This window comes from Chrysemys picta, chromosome 11, assembly GCF_011386835.1.
Source record: "Chrysemys picta bellii isolate R12L10 chromosome 11, ASM1138683v2, whole genome shotgun sequence".
Classification (NCBI taxonomy): Eukaryota; Metazoa; Chordata; order Testudines; family Emydidae; genus Chrysemys; species Chrysemys picta.
In genome coordinates this window covers 72,718,876-72,741,847 of record NC_088801.1, presented here as the reverse complement: position 1 = coordinate 72,741,847, position 22,972 = coordinate 72,718,876, and the positions used below count along the sequence as shown (strand labels likewise).

The 22,972-nt window shown below is 43.2% G+C and overlaps 1 protein-coding gene across 1 annotated transcript in view; it reads left to right on the top strand.

Annotated features, from left to right (window-relative positions):
* The window catches only part of TRPM8 (transient receptor potential cation channel subfamily M member 8), a 100,994-nt gene that overhangs the window by 30,240 nt on the left and 47,782 nt on the right, over window positions 1-22,972 (top strand). The window contains exons 8-15 of the mRNA XM_008172588.4: window positions 867-934; window positions 6,160-6,357; window positions 12,933-13,035; window positions 15,666-15,784; window positions 16,503-16,793; window positions 18,555-18,650; window positions 19,892-20,021; window positions 21,997-22,142. Coding sequence (XP_008170810.3) covers window positions 867-934; window positions 6,160-6,357; window positions 12,933-13,035; window positions 15,666-15,784; window positions 16,503-16,793; window positions 18,555-18,650; window positions 19,892-20,021; window positions 21,997-22,142 — 1,151 coding nt within the window. The remainder of the gene's footprint in view (window positions 1-866; window positions 935-6,159; window positions 6,358-12,932; window positions 13,036-15,665; window positions 15,785-16,502; window positions 16,794-18,554; window positions 18,651-19,891; window positions 20,022-21,996; window positions 22,143-22,972) is intronic.

Here is a 22,972-nt window from a genome sequence, read left to right as displayed (position 1 = left end):
CCCTATCTCTTTCTGCTGACATGCTCATGGGGGACATTTTGGACGCTTAACTCCTGCTCTTTCCCCACTCCACATGGCTGGGGGTGCGTCCCAGATGAGCCAAATGCATCTGTGCAGAAGCTGGCTTTGAACTGTCCTCCCACCTACTCCTGCTGTGCAGGTCCATTAGTCCCAGCCACAACCTAGTAGGGGGATCCACTCCCCTACATCACGAGAATGCAGGATCAGGGCCCTGGCAGAAGGACTATTTCTCTTTAAAGTTATCGCACTGGAATTAAATCTTTCTGAATGTTGGGATGTGATAAAATTGCAAGAGTTGGCACAATGATTGGTGGTTTTTCTTGAAGCTCTAACTCCTGGAGTCATGTGATTATGGTAGAATCTCTTTCTTTTGTTTTAAATTTACAGCCCTGATGCTTGCAAGGAGAAACTTGACGACCTACCCATACTAAAGGGTCAGAAATCAGCATGCAAATAACACTGCTCCCCCTCCTCCCAAGTCATGTCATGTATTTTTTTTTTTTTTTTTTTAGGCACTGTACATTGGCAATACTAAGTACTTAAGACTTTAGCCTTGCTTTGTTACTTCTGGGAAGACTGCATCTCGGTGTTGATATCTGACCTTAGAGTAGGCAAAATGGGTTAGTGAGAATAACTAAAGGTCATGTAACAATGGAGTAGATGACTTTAAAAATAGTTTGGTTAAATCAGCTGAAAGTCAGGAATACGAGTATTTGTGTGTAAAATATTATCAAAGCCAAATCTAATAAACGAGTGTATAAGTGATTATTGTGAAGTATAAAAATTGTTCAAATACATTGACACTGCAAAGTGAGACCCTCTCGCTTTTTTGGGATATATTTCAGATTCTAATTATGGTGGGAAGATTCCGATTGTGTGTTTCACCCAAGGAGGAGGGAAAGAAACTCTGAAGGTAAGTCTGAAAATAAGTCAGAAAAATTAAGTGTCCTGTGGTGTCTTGTCACAATTTTAACTGTATTCTAGATGAGGCAGGTAGCAAAGTATTAAGGTTGCCTGACACTTCCCATTATTAGACCCTATTTTCAATTGTGTTAAACTTTTTTCCAAATTTGGGCTGAAATTTTCCATGACACATGTCTGCCTCAGGCTGAAATGTTTTAGGAAGTTTCAGCCAACATGCATAAGCTGTTTCTGAGAGAGAGGCTAGAGGAAATTTTTTTTTCAATGTTACAAAACAAAACGCTGGTGACCTTTAGTTTGAGAATCTGTAGTGCCCCATGCTTTGGAGCAGGGACTTGTGTTAGAGATGTGCCTTTTGCTGTTCCTGTGAATATCCACTGAAATTTGAAAAAAATCTTAGTTCACACATTATCAGTAGAGACCAGGGTTTAACAGCTAAATTCCCGGAGGATTCTATCTGCACTGGGCATGCTCCATCTCAATCCTGTTCAGGACTTGCCCTGCAATTGCAGCTCTGGGCTATGCCAGTTGTCAAATTCAGGGCAGTTGCGCCTGTATTTCCCCATCATGGTCCACCAAGAGCACCCAGTCTATGCCCCTCAGCAGTCACCTCTCTTGGGAGGAGATGCAAGTCTCTCTCCCTCTTGACTGGGCTTTTTTCAGGCTGCACAGTTCCCTGCCTCTGTTGTGATATTCCCAGCAAGCCAGACTGCCTGATCGGGCCAACATCAGCACTTGGCTTTCTCTCCAGAGCCTATGAACAGCTGTAATGGCCAGCAGTTAACAAGTTGCCACACAGCTCTTTCTAAGCAAACAGGGTTATTCTTAAGGTGATAGCATTAGAGAAAAAGCATATTTAAAAGAACCTACACACGTGTTAATAAGCTTAGCAGAGATCCCACCTCTGACTCCCGCTAGAGCTCTGTCAGGAGTCAGTCCTTGAACACCTCACCCAGGGGTTCTTCTGTGGTTACAAGTTCAGCTCAGAACTAGTACCCCTGTAATAGCTTAGTCTTTCCTTTATACAGCTTGAGCCTTTGATTTTGAACAGGTTATCAGTAGACTGTGGACCTCTTATCAGGGCATAGCTTCAAAAGACTGTGGATTTGCATAACTGGAGATGGGGAAGTGAATGCAAATTCCCCTTCGAGATTCTCCAGGCAAATTACTTGACAGATTATCCAAAATCCCATTCTGATCAGACACGCTCAGTACAGTCCTTTGAAGTTCATCACACTTCCCGGGTGTAACAGGGCGCTGCAGGGCCCTCTTGGCTCCTGCTCCCGTTGGGCTGATAAAGTCACTTGGAGAACCTGGATTCGGTAACCACTTTACAGGTTGTGCTCCCACCACCCTTTTTTTTTTAAATTAAATTAATGGAGATATCCCATCTCCTAGAACTGGAAGGGACCTTGAAAGGTCATCTAGTCCAGCCCCCTGCCTTCACTAGCAGGACCAAGTACTGATTTTGCCCCAGATCCCTAAGTGGCCCCCTCAAGGATTGAACTCACAACCCTGGGTTTAGCAGGCCAATGCTCAAACCACTGAGCTATCCCTCCCCAGGCAAAGGGAGGGGAGAGCTACCTCCCTGCTTCCACTCCCTGCCTTTTCCCATTCTTCCTGCTCCCCCCCTGGTTTCCTTCTCCTGAGGCTTTTATACAGCCCCAGCCTAATTAGGCAGCAGGGGCTGTATAAAATCTCTGCTTCCCCCAATTAGGGCCAGGTGGTCTAACCAGCTCCAATTCACCTCCCTTAATTGGAGCTGGAGGGACAGAAGGCTGGCTCAGCAGTTCCTGCTCAACGCCCTGTCATACCAGGGTTCACATCACATCTCCCCCAGCATATGATCCAGCCCACAATAGTACATTACCTTTGCATTTAATACAATGGACTCCAAAGATACTTAAACTTAACACTATAAGGTTTCCAAGGATATTGGAAGCAATTGCCATATCTGTGTCACCAATGTGTCTCCGAGGCTCACCAAATATAGGGCATTGTGGGTAGTGCTATGCCAGGAGACGACACCAAGGCTACAGGTTTGCATGGCAACATCTGGTACAGTATTGTGGCTTGTCTGGTGATTCGTGTGGTGGAAATCTGTGCTGAAGGTTTAGGGTTCAAAGCCTGCTGGTGATAGGGGGAATTGTTACAGTCACACATAATAGAATTGATCCTAGTGCCTTAAAATATGTGAGTCTATAACTTCATGTCTGGGGCTGCATGAACGGCATGGACCATCTACAATGAGCTGGATTGTGTTCCAGAGAAGCTATCTAGGCAGATGAATTGAGTTATTGACACTCTTGTCAGGTCCAACTTTAACCCAAACTTTTTAAGACGTGTTAATAAAATATAATAAATCCAGTCCAGATAATCAAAGCTGATTACTACTTGTCTCCTCAGAAGAGGATTAGAAATGATTATCACTCTTGTTGCTGCCAATACTCACTGAAATAGATGGACTTAAATTTATATATTGATCATGCCAATTAAACTTATGTTATCCTGATGATCATAGTCCCATCAAAATCAATACTAACATTCATCTGTCTAATTTCTTCACCAATGTTAATTAATCCATTTGTCAATGCCACTCGCAGATTGTGAAATATCAAAGTGTGCCCCCAGCGTCACTGGTTGAATGATGTTCTAATATGCTTGCATTAAGTAGGCTTTACCCACAGGTATTTGCATCTGGTAGCATTCATTAACATAGATTTTTAATTGTTTCAATACACTCAATCTTAATTTTCATACAGATGCTCCCCGATTTATGCAAGCGTTCCATTCCGGAATGCCTTGCTTAACTCGAATTTTGTGTAAGTCGGAAACATATACCCTACCATTATGCAAAAAAAAAAAACCAACCCACCCTCCTATTTCTAGCTTATGGAACTTTTTCTGTAAGTGCGGATTTGCATAAATCGGGTTTGCGTAACCTGGGGGGCGTCTGTAGTTAAAATTGTTCTTTGTTTCTAAAGCCATATCAATTCATTTAATATCACAAATCAAAGATTTTTAAGATCAACTTCAGGTTGCTTTAGGTGCCAAGCTTTAGGCACCCAAGTTAATAATTTTGGCTATGACTGCTTCACTTATGTCCTTATGCATCATATAGAACCGTTATTCAAGCAAACAGAATGAGTTCTACACTGTACTGAGTTTAAGGTTTAATATTCTTAACAAAATATAAGTAGCCTACTGTAAATATTAATCTTAAACCCAAGTAACTAATGCATAAGGCATTCAAACTTAAAATCAGATGGACAGTTCTTGAAGTGTTTAATAACTTTGAAGAATAACTGGCTCATAATCCAGACAAGGGTCTGTGACAGTCTGACCAATTACTTGTCAGTGACACTGGTGAAGCACTGGAATGGGTTACCTAAGGAGGTGGTGGAATCTCCTTTCCTAGAGGTTTTTAAGGTCCGGCTTGACAAAGCCCTGGCTGGGATGATTTAGTTGCGGATTGGTCCTGCTTTGAGCAGGGGGTTGGACTAGATGACCTCCTGAGGTCCCTTCCAACCCTGATATTCTATGATTCTGTGTTGTTCAGATGTTCATGTCTTAGTTGTTACAGCTCATAGCTGGAGTGACCATCACCAGAAGCAGATAAAACTTTGTTTTAGTCCAAGGAGGCATAGCAATAGTTTCCAAGCTGCCGACTTCTCCTACTAAAAGAGACCCCAACTGAACAGTCATGCTTGATAGGTCTTACTGATATCAGCAATTGGCAGAATCTGAGAGAGGGCTGTACGCTAGGCTTGTGTGTTTCGTTTCTGATCGTTGGCTTCAGTTTAAGCAGAAGAGAAGTGGAAATCTTTCAGGCTTCTTCCTTATTTTAACATTCGCTGTGCCCCACACAGGAAAAGATCCTTTGTCCAGCTGGCATCGAAAATACGCTGCTCATGTCATATATCCCCTGTCCAATTGGAAGGCATACTATGTGCTTGTATTTGACTGCTCAAGAGTAATTTCTGTTCAGTAAATCTGCCTTTTCCCCCAAGTATTTTGGTGGATGTTCTCTCTGCGCTGTGGTCACGTGCCTTTATTTCTCCTGTCTCATTAACATTCATTAAGAATAGGGTTCCACTGGATAAACTTCTGTAGCTAATGGCAAACTAAATAAAGCCACCTGCTGAGTATTAATTGATAGACCTATATATGCTCTTTACGACATAGGGCTGACTCAAAGTCTAGAACGTCCTCATTCTAATGTCAGGTTAGATAAAAGGGTAATTTTTCTCACTCAATTGAGCAACTATCTGAGTAAAGCTGTTCTGTGATATTTAACAAAAATCATTAGATGCGTTATGTGCAATTAATAAAAACACCATCTTAATAATATAACCTGATATCTACAGTAATCCTGTGTGGATGTAAGGGTCTAGTTCCCACACCTTCAGCAAATAGACCAGAGCCTGCTACACTACTGGTCACCAGTACAAAAGTTTGGGAACCACTGAATTAGAGGCAATGGATACAAACTGGCCGTGGGGAAGTTCAGACTTGAAATTAGACGAAGGTTTCTGACCGTCAGAGGGGTGAAATATTGGAACGGCCTACCGAGGGAAACGGTGGGGGCGACGGACCTGTCTGGTTTTAAGATAAAGTTAGATAAGTTTATGGAGGGAATGGTTTAATGGTAAAACATAGTAGTCAAGGAAAGCCAAGCAATGGTGGGTAAATAGTATAATGGCTAACGGGGTCGGGCTGGAGACTCTTGCCTATATGCTCGGGGTCTTACTGATCGCCACATTTGGGGTCGGGAAGGAATTTTCCTCCAGGGCAGATTGGCTGAGCCTCTGGAGGTTTTTCGCCTTCCTCCGCAGCATGGGGCAGGGATCTCTAGCAGGAGGGTCTCTGCCGATTGCAGTCACTAAAAACAGGATTGGGGACTTCAACAGCAGAGTCCAGGGAAGGGGTAGGGACGGTTTTATGGCCTGCAGCATGCAGGGGGTCAGACCAAATGATCATAATGGTCCCTTCTGACCTTAAAGTCTATGAGTCTATGAGAGGCCATTGTAAAGAACTGGTATTGTAATATCCCTTGTTGGTAATAGTGAAAATATTTGGCTGGAGCTGGGGAATTCTGCAGTGCCTGCACACAAACCATACCAAAAATTGTTCTCTTGGTTACTGAACAGTAGACTTCAAATAGCCTGAGCCTTTATTAATCAGTTATCTCTGTCCCTCTCTGTTGTGTTTTCCTAGGCTATCAATGTTGCCATCAAGAGTAAAATTCCCTGCATAGTAGTGGAGGGCTCAGGTCTGATTGCTGATGTAATAGCGAGCTTAGTGGAGGCAGAAGGCACTCTAGCCTCTTCATCTGTCAAGGAGAGGTTGCTCCGATACCTGCCACACACCGTTTCGAGACTCACGGAAGAGGAGACTGAAAGCTGGATCAGATGGGTAGGTGTATGCTTTGCCATAGTGTTGATGAGACAGAAAGGAGAGGGGTGTGACATTACACTCAATATGCTTTATGGAAGTATGCTTATGAATATGATGTAACTGGAATATGCTTTATGCAAAAGGTCTCTTGTAAGGTATCATAAAACAGGTTATAAACTACTGAATATGTTCCTCCTATTCGTATGGATGTATCATTCTTGTATCTCAAACTAGAAATATGAAGTATAACTCGGAGGTCCTATTGTAATTATGCAAAGTGTGGGCCATTAATGGTGGCTTAGAATCTTGATGGCTCCCATTGACTAGGACAATTGGTTGTAAATGGTTTATTTACCTGCAAGACTTCCTGTGTACATGTGGGCCAATCCAGGAAGAATGGAGACTAGGGGTCTTACAGTGACATGTGACTATGTCACCTGATAAGGAAATCCATCTTAAATCTGGTACTTTTCCATTTAGAAGGAGGGGTGGGGACCCAGCGATACAAAAGATTCCTGCCTTGTGCCAAAGCTATAAAAGGGGGTGGAGCAGGACAAAGGGGGCTGCCAGTCATGAGAAAACCCCTGCTTACCATCTGAGATGTCTGCTGGAACTAACAAGGACTGTACCAGGGGAAAGGATTGGGCCCAGACTAGTCTGTGAAAGAAGCTTATTGAAACATCTTTGAGGATGAGATATTACCTGTAATCAGTTTCTTAATGTATTAATCTTAGACTTGTGTGTTTTGTTTTATTTTGCTTTGTGACTTACTTTGTTCTGGCTATTATTACTTGAAACCACTTAGATCCTACTTTTTTATACTTAATAAAATCACTTTTGTTTATTAATAAACCCAGAGTAAGTGATTAATACCTGTGGGAGCAAACAGCTGTGCATCTCTCAATCAGTGATATAGAGGGTGAACAATTTATGAAATTACCTTGTATAAGCTTTATACAGAGAAAAACGGATTTATTTGGGGTTCAGGCTCCCAGAAAGGCTGAACACTGGGTGCTGGAAAAGTCCCTGTTAACTGAGAAGCCCCTGGGCTGAGTGAATCTCAGTTTTGGTGAACTGCAGAGAGGCATGGCCCAACCTCTGGGTCTGTGCTGGAGCTGACGGGAGTGTCTAACACGGCAAAACAGGAGTGGAGGGGCGCCTTTTCTGGCAGGAGGGTTGTTCTCCGTGGTATCCCAGCTCATCAAGTGACAGTCTCGAGGGGAGTCTCTGTGACCGAACCTGTCACAAGGGGGATCAGGTGAGGAAAGGGCTACAGTTAAGCACCAAAGTATTTAAAACATTTAAAGAGCTTTCCTATAATAAATACGAAAACACTTTCTCTCACGGAGCACATTTAGCCTGTGCAACTCCTTGCCACAAGATACCTTTGAGGCCAAGAGCTTGCAGGATTTTAAAAAGATGGGATGCTTATCTGAATAACAAGAACACCAAGGGTTACTATAATGAGGATTAAAATGTAAAATACCAAGGTGCTTAAAGAATCATAGAATCAGAGAATATCAGGGCTGGAAGGGACCTCAGGAGGTCATCTAGTCCAACCCACTGCTTAAAGCAGGACCAATCCCCAAATAAATCATCCCAGCCAGGGCTTTGCCAAGCCTGACCTTAAAAATCTCTAAGAAAGGAGATTCCACCACCTCCCAAGGTAACCCATTCCAGTGCTTCACCACCCTCCTAGTGAAAAAGTTTTTCCTAATATCCAACGTAAACCTCCCCCACTGCAACTTGAGACCATTGCTCCTTGTTCTGTCATCTGCTACTACTGAGAACAGTCTAGATCCATCCTCTTTGGAATCCCCTTTCAGGTAGTTGAAAGCCGCTATCAAATCCCCCTCACTCTTCTCTTCTGCAGACTAAACAATCCCAGTTCCCTCAGCCTCTCCTCATAAGTCATGTGCTCCAGACCCCTAATCATTTTTGTTGCCCTCCGCTGGACTCTTTCCAATTTTTCCACATCCTTCTTGCAATGTGGGGCCAAAAACTGGACACAGTACTCCAGATGAGGCCTCACCAATGCCGAATAGAGGGGGAATGATCACGTTCCTTGATCTGCTGGCAATACTCCTACTTATACAGCCCAAAATGCTGCTAGAAGGATGTAAGCCCTCATGTTTCAGGGCTCAAGCCAAACACTAATCAATGGAGGTTAGGAAGAAACTTCAAGTAAGGGCCGGTTATCCCATAACTACTTACTACACGATTTCTTACACCTTCATCTGAAGTGTCGGCTACTAGCTGCTTTTCTTGGTAGGATACTGGTCTAAAAATGTAACTGTAAACAGGGAATCCTCATCAAGCCGGTTTGTTTCCAGTACAGTCCTACAGGGATCGGTTGTTGGCCCAGCGCTGTTTAACATTTTTATCAATGACACGGAGGAAAACATAAAATTGTCACTGATAAAGTTTGCAGATGACTCAAATTGGGGGAGTGAAAATGAACTGGACAGGTCAGTGATTCAGAGTGACCTGGATTGCTTGGTGAACTGGGCACAAGCAAGAAATATGTGCTTTAACACAGCTAAATGTAAGTACAGAGATCTAGAAACAAAGAATGTCAGCCATCCTTAGACGATAGGAGACTCTATCCTGGGAAGCAGTGAGTTTTGGGGAGAGGGGTGGATAATCAGCTGAACATGTGCTCCCAATATGACACTATGTGATCCTGGGATGTATCACGAGGGGAATCTCGAGTAGGAGCAGAGAGGTTATTTCATTTCTCTATTTGGCACTAGTGTGACTGCTGCTGAATACTGTGTCCAGTTCTGGTGCCCCCAATTCAAGAAGGAGGCTGATAAATTGGAGAAGGTTCAGAGAAGAGACACGGGAATGATTAAAGGGTTAGAAAACATGCCTTACAATGATAGACTCAAAGAACTCAATCTATTTAGTTTAACAAAGTGAAGGTTAAGGGATGACTATAGAATCACAGTCTATAGGTACCTACATGGGGAACAGACGTTTAATAGTGGACTCTCCAACCTAGCAGAGAAAGAAATTTGAAGCTGGACAAATTCAGACTGGAAATAAGGCGTGTATTTTTAACAATGAGAATAATTAACCATTGGAAGAACTTACCAAGGGCCATGGTGGATTCTTCATCACTGACCCCTTTTAAATCAGGATTAGATGTTTTTCTGAAAACTCTGCTCTAGGAATTATTTTGGGACAGTTCTCTGGCCTGTGTTATACAGGAGGTCAGACTAGATGATCACAATGGTCCCTTCTGGTCTTGGAACCTTTGATCCGATGAGCATGGCAGCTCCTATGTAAGCTTTGTAAAGAAGAAAAATGCTGGGGTGTGGGTTGACTGACACAACCATTCACTAAACAACACTATAACTGGTGAATTTCTCCAAGCTGACACAATATCATTCTGTTCTTTTTCCATAGATTTTCTTGAGGCAACAAGCTTACTATGTTAAATTTATAACATTGCTTAAGTTCCTTCGCTTACTTTCCCCTCCTTTCAGGCTTAACAGTGCCATGGACAAGTTTCCCCCTTCCTCTTCTAGACTGGGTTGTAGCTAGCAATACTAACTTTTCAGAGTAGCAGCCGTGTTAGTCTGTATCCGCAAAAAGAAGAACAGGAGGACTTGTGGCACCTTAGAGACTAACAAATTTATTAGAGCATAAGCTTTCGTGGACTACAGCCCACTTCTTCGGATGCATATAGAATGGAACATATATTGAGGAGATATATATACACACATACAGAGAGCATAAACAGGTGGGAGTTGTCTTACCACCTCTGAGAGGCCAATTAATTAAGAGAAAAAAAAACTTTTGAAGTGATAATCAAGCTAGCCCAGTACAGACAGACAGTTAGATAACAAGTGTGAGAATACTTACAAGGGGAGATAGATTCAATGTTTGTAATGGCTCAACCATTCCCATTTGACATCAGGAATCAAAATACTCAAAAACCAGTGGGAGAACACTTTAACCTGTCTGGCCATTCAGTGACAGACCTGCGGGTGGCTATATTACAACAGAAAAACTTCAAAAACAGACTCCAACGAGAAACTGCTGAGCTAGAATTGATATGCAAACTAGACACAATCAACTCCGGTTTGAATAAGGACTGGGAATGGTTGAGCCATTACAAACATTGAATCTATCTCCCCTTGTAAGTATTCTCACACTTGTTATCTAACTGTCTGTCTGTACTGGGCTAGCTTGATTATCACTTCAAAAGTTTTTTTTCTCTTAATTAATTGGCCTCTCAGAGGTGGTAAGACAACTCCCACCTGTTTATGCTCTCTGTATGTGTGTATATATATCTCCTCAATATATGTTCCATTCTATATGCATCCGAAGAAGTGGGCTGTAGTCCACGAAAGCTTATGCTCTAATAAATTTGTTAGTCTCTAAGGTGCCACAAGTCCTCCTGTTCTTCCTAATACTAACTTTGTATGCACACTGGCCAGTCTTTCATCACAGCAATACACCACAGACAACCATCTCCTTCCTTAGAGGTTTTTAAGGTCAGGCTTGACAAAGCCCTGGCTGGGATGATTTAGTTGGGAATTGGTCCTGCTTTGAGCAGGGGGTTGGACTAGATGACCTCCTGAGGTCCCTTCCAACCCTGATATTCTATGACTACGTGAAGTATAAGCTCACTACTACTATTCATTGGGTGCAGATAAAAAAATTAACATTGTCATATACCAGCAGATTTGCTTTTCCCTTGCTACTTGAACACAAGAGAGAGAGCCTCAGGACACTAGCCATCACTATGGGGTGCTTTACGAGGCTTATGCCTTCATGCCATGATGCTCCAGGGCCTGGAGGTGCTGTGTCTGCAGTGCTGCCAACTTGGAGACGTTGGCATGCTCAGGATAAAAATGTGATTCCCTTGCCACCTAACCAGCAGGCTGAGTTGTTTCAGCTGTGTTTCTACCCTCTTTAATAGTGGTAGGAAAAACTGAGTTGATGAAAACCTTAATGTTTAGTTATTTTTAGAAATGCAGTGCATAATAGCACTCACACAAGGAGCCATTATCATGGGGTAATTGGCTTTCTCAATTTCTTTTCCCAGTGCTTCATCACAGGGTCTCCTTATCTCTCAGTTGGTCAATTATTTTATGGCTGTGATCATCTTAGTGGGGGTATGATTGCTTGTTAGAACATCTGTTAAAATTCCTAATGTTAAGTTTATGGAAAATGTGCCATTACTTTCTGTACTCTTTCTGATTATTTTTTCTTCTTCTTAGCTTCACTTTCATCATGATTTGATTTGATTTTTTTAATGAATGCCCTAGAACATAATCTTTACAAAGCTGGGCATCAGAGTCAAGCAACAAAACTTCTCCATTGAACTCTTGCAATGACTATTATGTACCATTTACAATTCTGTGTCCCTCTGAGAATGCCATGATGCGGGGAATGAATCTCTCTATCTAGACTGCAATGCAAGGTGGTTGTTCTGCATAGGATGTGTCCCAGGGCTTATGCATATCACAAGATGATGGAGCAAACCAACTGCCTGTCTTGTGCAGTATCATCTTTAAAACATCATATATTGGTTGCTATTAAAGGAAGGTTTAACCTTTTATAATGCACCAAATTATGCAATACCATCCCAGAGATGGCAGAGGTGGGAATTTATTCTTGAACCCAGCTCATGGCTATGCTGAGAAGCAAGAGAACTGATAGGCATGGTGGATTCTTAATAGCTGGAGAGAAATTACATTCTCTTAACAGTGATGTGGCATCCACCCCGCAGGTCAGAACCAAAACTGCCCCTTTGGCCAGAACTAAAACCAACCATGAACCTTACTTCAGTGGGGGGGTTTATATATATCTAAACAGCATTATCCATGATTCAAAACTCCCAAATAGAACTGAACATTGGGGTTGCCTGAAAGTTCAATCTAGATATGGATCTTTATTTCACATCTGGCCCTGTATATTTATAGTTGGATGAACCAAAGCCTGGAATCCAAATTGAACTGGAAGACATTTGCGGTCCAGTTCTGGATCTGCGTTTTGTGGTTTGGGTTCATTTCTACTTTGTTTCACATGCCTCTGCTTCTCTTGGTTCATTCAGAGGCTGAAAGTGTAAACACAAATTCCTTACAGTCCCTCAGATTTCTAACTTGCCAGAAAGAAGGAAATTTCATAAAGCGTGATGGTGTGAGAACATAAGCTCTGTTTTTAGACTAGGCAAAGTGGCCAGAATAAACTTTTCCTTAACATATAAACTTCTAGATGTTTGGGAATTGGCACTAACACGGTATCTGAGATTTATTCCTTGTTAGTTTTTAATTTAATGAGAATTACCTAATTGGTCATCATTTTCTGTGTCTGTGTGTGTGGGAGAAGGGAATGACAAGAAACTGCCATATGTTAAAGGATCATTAATCTAACTGTTTTTAATTTGAACTACTGTGAGTTTATTAGAACTTAATCGCTGAAATTCTCATTTTATATAGTTTGTATGTAGGGAGAGGGCTTACGATAAACAGCTCTGTGAATAATACTGTATGACGGGACATTCCCCAAAGGGACATGCGCAGATAAACCACAAAGTCCTGAGAGAGCTTTAGAATTGGACTTCTTTTTTTTTGTAGATCAAAGAAATCCTGGAAAACCCTCACCTGCTAACTGTTATTAAAATAGAAGAAGCTGGAGATGAAATCGTGAGCAATGCCATTTCGTTTGCACTGTATAAAGGTGAGCACTGAGCTTTCGCCCATTGGCTTTGATTTCACTTTGCTCTTAGTACAAGTATGGCCCTGCGGCTAGGGCACTAGCCTAGGAAGCTGGCTACCTGGATTCAATTCCCTGGACAAGTCTATCTGTGCCTTAGCTCCCCATCCTGTCATGCATGAATCCTATCTGCTGGACCATCTCCGCGGAGGCTGGAATTTTCAAAGGCGCCTAAAGGAAGTCCCAGTTTGGACTGCCATTGATGGTAATGGGAGTTAAATTCATGGGGAGATGGCGCGTACACCTTGGATACGAGAAACAAGCATTGAGAACAGGAGACTATCCTCTTGCCCCATCCTACATTGGTACCCTCTCCTGGCAGTTGTATGGCTGTAGCAGAAGAGAATGTGGTTCCATACTCTTACTGAAGCAAGTCAGAGTATTGGAGTATCTCAGAACTGGTAATTCCAGTGTGGAGAGGGAAGCCCCCCGCAAATACTGAGCAATTAGACCCTCTAAAACATTGACTTTGGCATAGTATGGAGTGTTTTCTGCATATTAGGAAATGACTGAAAACCAACACAAGGGGTTTCTCCAATTATACTTTAGTAGATGGATTACTCAGCAGCTTGTGGTGTAAAACTCACAATAAAAAGGCTTGAGAGCACTGGCTGAGAGAGAACTTTGACAGTCAGCAATGAGGTGATGGCCAATTAAGAGTTCATCTCACTAATGCTCATGGTGCTACCTGATCCTTCTTACTTGCAAATTCCATTTAATCACTGCAGTGAGATGTGCTGGGGCCAGATTCTCCTCATAGTCCCACTAGTGTATAAATTAAACTCTATTGATTTTACACCTGTGTGAATGGAGAATGGGGTTCCCTCAATGCTTCCTGCTACCAGTCCCCTCAGGGTGGCTCTGGAAAGGGTTTGACTCCATTGAGTGAATTGGGGTCACTCACTGCTTAGTTGCAACTAGAGAGGGGACCCAGAGATATTAACTCATCTGTTGGGTCAATGCCCCGAGGCATGGTTGCCCCCTTCTCCCTTCCTACATCCTCTCCCAAACTCTGGGCAGCTCCTTCTGCGTGGAGCACCCATGGAGGAATTTGCGTGGGTTACTGGGTGACTGATAGTGCCAGAGAGGCAGCACTTACATTACATGTGGGCAGGCAGAGGCCACATTCTGGGATGCAGTCCTAATCAGTGAGAGGTTGTGTCACTGCCTGCCCTGTTACCCTTAAATGCTCTGCTGCTATTGTTCAGAGCCCAGACACCAACAGCCAGCAGACAAGCATGCAGTTCCCTGAGTGTGTGTCTGAGTGCTGGGCGGCCCTAGTTCAGTACTGATCCCAGCAGCCTGCCTACAACAGCCCCTCCCTGGGTCTCCACCAGCCTTGGTTATGACTTTGTGACCCCAACACACTCCCAGTCCTGAATTTCCCCAAAACCATCTGCCCTGAAATGTCCCCTCTCCTAAAACACTCGGAGTACTGAGGTCTGTTGCTCCTCTCAAGAGACAAAAGCACAGCAGTTTGTTGCTTTAACTGGAGCTATTCATCACTTCAAATCAAACATGGTCCTTGGTTGATTTAAAATAAAAACAAAACAAGTTTATTTAATCAAAAAGGGGTGTTTTAAGTGAGGTCAAGTATAAGGGCTAAAGTCAGAAATAATTAAAAACAAATAAAAATGAAAAAAATACTTTCTAGTGACTAAGACTTAATGAAAGGACAGCCTTGCTTCCAGGTAAGATTCTTATCGCACTTCCTGTCAGCAAGATGGTCTGACCATCCCCGTGGTCAGGATCTCCCGCAAAGTGCTCGGTTCCTTTTATGTCTTAGATGTAAGATAACTTGGGGTTCTTTGCCTCTCTCTTCTTTAGTAGACCGAACTTTTGAAATGTGCCCTTCTCAAAGTCCAGTGCCCCCGCAGTGAGGAAATGTGCCAGGGAGTCTGATGGGGAAGGTTCCGTGCTGGTTTCTTCCCTGCTGATGCTTTCTGTAATGCAGATTGATCGGTCCTGCATGTGCTGATATGCCAGTGAATGGCCACGTGACTATGATTGCCTGTTGTCTGTGATTGCACCTGGATAGAGGCAGCGACCTTTCCTTTGTCTGGAAAAAACCAGTTTGCCCACTCCCCAGACTTTTCTGGTTCAAACACATTTAGTTCCATATTTCCTTCATGTTTGTCCAGTCCTTTGGGAGTTTACCCTACATAGACAACACAAGAATATTACTGGTCAGTGTGTATCATTGGTTTTCCAATGATATTTTACATGACACCTATTAGATACAGATTGACATAAGTGAATTGGGGCACACTGAACTGGTCAGGCCCTCTGAAACTCACTACCTGATGCTCTTAGGGTCACAGGCTTGCTCTGGGTAGTTACATGGACAATCTGCCTTCAGGTAATGCAATCCGTGTCATTTTAAGTGCAGTTTAGTATATACATACCACATAGGTATATGTGTTTTAAAATGTGCACAACCTCTGAAGCTCTGTTAAAGCTATAAGCGACCATTAAAAACAGACAATAGAGGCTTCTTTTGTGGCTGGGATGGGGAGAGAGTTAGGGATGGTAGAATATAAGCCAAGGTGCTCTCCAATTTCCAGTCTTTACTTAGCTGACTCTTCCTTCTCCAGCTTTCAGTACCAATGAACAGGATAAAGATAACTGGAATGGGCAGCTGCAGCTGCTGTTGGAGTGGAACCAACTGGACCTGGCCAGTGATGAGATCTTCACCAATGACCGGCGCTGGGAGGTAGTCAAAGATTGCACCTTGGCACAGCTAGTGGGGTTGGCGGAGACAAGGAGTGAAATTCTTACTTGCACCATTTACGTGGGCATCGCTATTCTGATGTTTGTAAATAACAATTCCATTCCAGCTCATTCTGAAGTGAGCAGAATGTATAGGCTTAAAATACACTAACCTGTCAGACAAGGGTATTCTAACATGGCAAACCCATTGCTATGATGGCACTGCAGTGTCACAGCTTACCTGGGTATGAAATATACCATTACTTCAGGTAGGTTACTCGACTGCTTGGAAACTGATGGTCTCACTCCAGTTCCTTGTCAGCCACAATGGTGGTTGTTATGTTAGCTGATGATTAATATTATCTTTTGCTCTTTGAGCAGAGGTCAAGGCTTGAAAGAGTCCAGAGACTGAACCACCCTTTCTAGAAATGGACCTTCTAGAGTCAGATTTGGGCATTTTGGGGGCAGAGCGCAGAAGGTATCTGGAAATTCTTGATGAAGCCTATACATGGAATAGCTAGGTATGCTTATTTCAGTCACTTCCCAAAGCACAGCCATGGCTGCATTCTGAAGGAAATGTGGAGCAAAGGCAAAATGTGACCAATATTTATCCATAACAAAACATGTGAGCAACAGCAGAGGGATAGGGGACAATGAATTCTGCTCAGCCATCCACAGCTGGCCTTGTGATAATACCTGGCTTTTCCTCGTTTTCTCCCCAGTCTGCAGACCTTCAGGATGTCATGTTTATAGCTCTTATCAAGGACCGGCCCAAATTTGTTCGCCTCTTTCTGGAGAATGGCTTGAACCTGAGGAAGTTTCTTAGCAAGGAGGTCCTTACAGAGCTTTTCTCCAACAACTTTAGCAGCCTGGTGTTTAAGAACCTGCAGATTGCTAAGAACTCCTACAATGATGCACTCCTCACATTTGTGTGGAAGATGGTTGAGGACTTCCGAAGAAGCATCAAAAAAGAGGATAAGAACGGCAAGGATGAGACAGAAATACGGCTGTTGGTAAGTAACCAATCAGTTATCTAGCCATGTGTTCCTTAGTAGGAAAAGAATTGTCTTCCCTATTGCCATTATAACAGAAATGAATTTGTATTTCAATTGTTTAAAAAATGCTACAAATTGTGCGGAGTGCAATGGCCTTGAAGGTACTGATGCATTCCACATGTTAATCTACGGCATGGATCTTTGCATTGCTCAAGTGCTAGAAGAATACGTGAGTCTTTTGTGTGAGGGTCATGGTTCCATACTGTGGTGATCTCAGAGCAGTTTTAAAATATGTTGTAATGAAGGCCTACAAAGAACCCCAAATTCATATCATTGTGGATGAGAGAGCTTTCAATTGAAAATGGCTCAGTGAAGGAAATGGAAATTGTTTTTTATGTTACTGGGAAGAAAAAGTTTGAAAACGTGACAGTGCACAAGAAACCAGCTTGTCCAGACAACTTAACTCAATACTTCGAGAGCATCGTTCTAGCCCCTTGGGTCCCATGCTACTTTTGGGTCTGCCTACTCCTACTTCCATTGCCATGTACCACCAGCCTCTCCATGGCTTACAATAGGGCAGGATCAGGCCTTTAATGCAGACCTGAGTTACAGAACTGGAATTTCCAAGGCCTGTGCATGGAGGATAATTGGACTAGAAGGTCCCCTTCTGGCATTAGCATTTGTGAATCTGATTCCCTGTACATTCTTTTTCTTCATGAGCCATGGAGAGAACAAGAAGCTCTGCATTGCAGTCTTCATGCTCATAATGCCAGCAGCTCTGCATTAAGACAATAACTAGAGTCAAATCTCATGCTTCAGGGCTTTAGCCAGACACCTGCATGGGTCAGGATGGAATTTTTTTCCCTGATGCACATTTGGCCAACTGTATTCTGGGTTTGGTCACCTTCCTCTGAAAGCAACAGGGATTGGCCACAGCTGGATACAGGACATCAAGTGGGGTGGTATAGAGAATTTTCTTTTTTAAGATATGTCTACACTGCAAACCCTCTTCCCCACATCTCCCTGTGATTAAGTTTCACTCCGTTTCCCCTACATTTAACTCAATAACTCAGGTTAAAAGAAAGCAATTCAGTCCCCAGGAGACTAAGCATCTGGTATCCCACAGGCAGAGAAGAGGAGGGACTTCAGAGACACAACTCCCATTAAAATTAATATGAGTTGTCTCTTTAAATCCCCTAGTTGGCTTTGAAATCTTCAAAGAACACTTTGTTCTCCATTTTCTGCTGAGTTATTCTTGCTGCATGGCAGTTAATGTCCAGTAATAATTTTATTGGCAGGCTAGAACTTTTGAGTGTCATAAATGGATGCATGCTATATTAAAACGAAATAAAATAATGGAAGTTGTTACTATCAGAATATTTTCAAGTTTATGGTAAGAGGTCTGGTTCAACACTCAGGGCTTAACTAAAAGGTATAGAATGGGGGTGTTTCCACCTATCATTCATCTCCTTGTAAAAATGGCATTTAGCTATGAAGCCATGTGTATATCCTCGAGGCTGGCTAAGCTACGCTCTGCGCACGAGCAGCGTGGGAGCAAAGATGATTTTCTGCTGCCTTGCTATTGTTTTCCATTTTGGGAGCAGCTGAGAGCCAGCTCGTTCTTCAGCACAACTTAGAGCGGCCTTAAGGTTGCTGGGCAGCAGTGCAGAGAGAACAAACCAGGGAGCCAAGTTTAAGAGGTGTAATAACCTAATATCTACTTGATTTAAAAAATAAAACCAAGGTCAATGAACAGATAGTGCCTTTACTTCCTGCCAGGATGAATCTTCTATTACAAGGCATCCCTTGCAAGCTCTCTTTATCTGGTCAGTTCTTCAGAACAAGAAGGAGTTATCCAAAGTCATTTGGGAACAGGTAGGGTTCTTTCCCTTTCCCTTTCCCCCAGCACTGTTGTATTTATCGTGGCATGTTAAGCCTTTGCAAACATTTGCCCTCTGTCCTCCCCAGAGTAACCATCTGGGAACTCAAATGCCTGATAGATAAGCTACCGATTTAAAACGTTTTACAATTTTTCCTCTCTCAATCTTCTAACTAAATGGGTCTGAGTTACTAAATTTGGATCTGGGTTAGGATCCACATATGGATTTCAAGACACTCTCCTCACCTAAAGTTTGAGGGAGGGGTTGATTCAGCCTTTGAAAGGTGCTAGCTGTGAAATTCATAGCTGGGCCCATGTTTGGATTATGAACCCCCTCCCTCTTCACAGTATGAAGATCATGTGATCCAGGCATATGGTTTGATCTAGTTTCTACTTCCAATGAAAAATAGAGAGGCATATTTTTTAAGGAAACCAAAACTGTATATTGGCTTCAGGTCCATCTAGCCCAGTATCCTGTCTTCTGACAGTGGCCAGTGCCAGGTGCCCCAGTGGGAATGAACAGAACAGTTAATCAGCAAGTGATCCAGTCCCAAAGACTGACTGGTCATAGTCTAAAATTTGCCCTAGTTCCTTAATTCTTGGTTATCTAACTGGGCACTCAAAAATGGAGGCACCTGAAATTTAGTGGATACTCCTGATTCTTTTGTCCTGTGTGTCTTAAGCTGAGCACCCAATCTGCTAATACAGGTTCCTGTGCCCATGCCAAGCCATGGCAAGTTCAGCAGGGATCAGGAGGTGTCCAGGTGAGTGTGCTGTAGTGTAGGACTGTAGAGAGCATTCTAAACATCTGACTCCAGGACTCGTGTCTAAATTTCTGACACCTTGGAGAGGGTTTTAAGGCGATTTTAACCATAGAGACAAAATGAGTCACCTTGTGCCTAGAATAGTTCAGTTACAACCTGGTGTGATGGTGTTGCATTGAGTGTTGGACTATGCTTGTTTTGTGGATCTGGATCTTCATTTTCCGTTGCTGACAACGTGGCTCTATTTGCCAGCCTCTAATGAACCTCCAGAACAAACAAACAAGGCAAGAAAGACAAAGCAATGATGTAAAAGGGGGTGGTGGAAGAAGCCTGTGGGTCATTAAGCAGTGGAACACATCCTCACATTGCATGGAAGAACTGTTGGTGCTCTGAGCCAACAGTGGAGAAGAATGGTGATGGCCATGCTGTGCAAAGAGCTCCATGTGACTTCCTGATTCTCTGTCTCTTCGCAGACCAGGGGCTGCACTTTGGCAGCACTCGGGGCCAGTAAACTACTAAAAAGCCTGGCAAAAGTGAAGAATGACATTAATGCTGCTGGGGAGTCTGAGGAGCTGGCAAATGAATACGAGACGAGAGCAGTAGGTAAGCGCCTGTGTTAACAGACTTGGAAACATGAACCATGTTCAGGTGGTGATCAGCAGCTTGTAATGACGGACGCAGAGCTGCAAGATTTTTCACTTGTACTCCTTGAAAGCTTTATGGGATGTCATGTCGTAGAGACAGCCTCTGGCTGGGCTGGCAAGAGCCTCCAGGGGGAGGACAGAAGAAGAGGTGTCTGTGGACTGGAGCAGAGGACACAGACAGAAAATTCTTTGCTAGCTCCTGGCCCTGGATAGGCAAAGCACTCAAAAAAAAAAAAAAAAAAAAAAAAAGGTCTGTGGTGGCTAATGAGGCCTGTGTCTTTAAAACTTGCACAGACACCTACAGGAAGTGTGTGATGAATGTCAAGGCTGGAAGCTGAGCCCAGCTCTGAGTCCCAGTGCAGCACCTTAACCAGGGCCGGCTCCAGGCACCCGCCGAGCAAGCTGGTGCTTGGGGCGGCAGATTGTATGAGGCGGCGTTCTGCCCAATCCAGGTTCTGAGGCTCACTGCCATGGGTCTTTTTTTTTTTTTTTTCTTTTTTTGCAGTGTAGACATACCCATAGAATGAAATGGGGACACTTTTTTTCACCATGGTTCAAGGCAGCACACAAGAAGGGAAATCAAAGCTACACACTTGTGCAGAAAGAACGTACCCAGTTCTCAAGTGAATTTGAATTTTCACTTGGGGAGCTGGTTGTATCTCATGGGTTATGCTGAAATACTTAATAGGTGTTGTCAGAACATTTTATTTCATGTACGGGGTTTGTAAAAATTGCCTAATTTTATAGGGTCAGATTTTTAAAGGTATTTAGTTGCCTACTGGGATTTTCAAACACTCCTATTGAAATCAATGGGTGCTAGGTGCCTAAGTGCTTTTCAAAATTCTACAGGGCACCTATTTGCACCTTGGGGAACCTAAATACCATTAAAAATCTTGCCCGTAACCCTCCTCACCCTTATTTTTATCTAAAATAAAATATTAAGGCCAGAATGCTGCCAACCGTCCTCATTTGGGTAACCCTGTTGAAAGTAATGGGGTTATTCATGGAAATAAGGCCAGCAGAATTTGGGGCTCAGTCCTGATCCTATTGAAATTAATGGCAAAACTGCGATTGACTTGCTTGGCCCAGGACTGAGCTCTCAAAGGCCTTTTGACAAATGGAATTGTGAGGTTGTCTGCGTACAGTCTCAAACGCTCTATCCAATGTGCCGGTTAAAAGTGGGTATTTTTCTAACTGCCATCGCTACAAAATCCCCCTGGTGTTCGCAAGTTATATTGCAATGGGTTTGCCAGCTCCGAAGGGACTTTGCCAGCTTGCTCACTTTTAGCTGTGTTGGTTCTGCAGGGGTAATGGGAGTCCAGTGCTACAAAGACTCACTTTTATCACCGCAACCAGTAGCTAGACACACACATGGAGCAGATGTGTTAAGCAAGAAGGTACCATTTTTACTGGACTACTTCTCAGCGCTTAATCACAACCTAGTTTTGATATCAATATGCAATCATCAAATCAGTTTGAATTTCACCATACACTTCCATGCAGACATTAAATTTGGAGTCCACTCTTCTAATCTACGCTTGTGAAAATGGGGAAGAAGCTCTTGTATTGGACATTAATTGCCAAAAACGTTACGAATGCAAATTGAAGATTCTACAAGCAAATATGCCGGTCAGAAAAAAATGAGTTGACTCCTGCAGCTACATTAGCTCAGTCATGTTGCACAAACATAGTATTTCCTATTCCTATTAAATATGTAGCTTAACGTGTCACTGATTATATTGTAAAATATACAGGCTGTGCAAAATGGCTGAGTGAATGTTGCGCTACGAACCTTAGTCTCAAGATTTCCGGCCTCTTGAGTTCTGCGAGCATGAGTGAAACGGGGCCAGGGATCTGGGTAGAGTGAAGAGGTGCGTGGCTGACACGGGCTTTCTTTTTCCCCTTCTGTCCTTGTGGGACTGTCTCTCCTTTAGAGCTGTTCTCTGAGTGCTATAGCAGTGATGAAGAGCTGGCTGAACAGCTGCTGACTTATTCCTGTGAAGCCTGGGGTGGGAGCAATTGCCTGGAACTTGCTGTGGAAGCTAAAGATCAGCAGTTCATTGCGCAGCCGGGAGTGCAGGTAACACAAGCTAAAAAGTAGTGATTCTTCCCCCCCACCCCCACAAGAAAAAGATCGCTGATCACTTGCGATGTAAATATTGTGCTCACTTCCTTTTTAAAGGTTATATAGATTAATTGTTTGAAAACACCTATCCTAAAGAAATACAATGGCCGAGGCTCTCGTTTGTTTGGAAGTCAGGCGTTTCGGAGAAGCATCCCACAGCAACGTGAACTCTGTCCCTTTGCCATTGTGAATTACTTCCTCCCCTACACGATCAGATAAAGTGGTGGTTGTGCTGCTAAAAGGAACATGCTGTAGAACTGGTGGAGGGGTGCGTTTGAAACTTGCACGTGCAAAGTATGCATTGAATGAGTCAAAGTATGCATGGAGGGGAGTGGTGATTCACCCACAGGTGTTATGCCAGGAGAGGAAAGTTTTAATTTACAGCTGGGGTTCATAGAAGGTCTACTGATGGAGACTGCCTGAGATTTTTACTCCCAGTGCATCTCCTCCCTCTGCTCGTGTTCTTGGGCATAGCACTCAGCAGAGTGGTGTCCTTACCTAAGACTCCCTCAGCTAAATGAAACTAACTGTTTCTCCTGCCTCAAAACCTCTTGGAACATCCTGGAGATGCTAGTCTCTGGCACAAGATGGAGCAGTGGGCTTATGCAGTAGCCTTTCCTGTCTCTTGACCTGAGTAGCTCAATATTTCTGCAGCTCCCAAGTCCTCCAGTGCTACAGAAATCCAACAACTTAATATGTTTCAGTAGAAATCATTGTTGGGCTTTCTGCATTAAACATCAAACACATTTTACAGTTCTGCTTTCTCTACCCTGCTTCAATAAAAC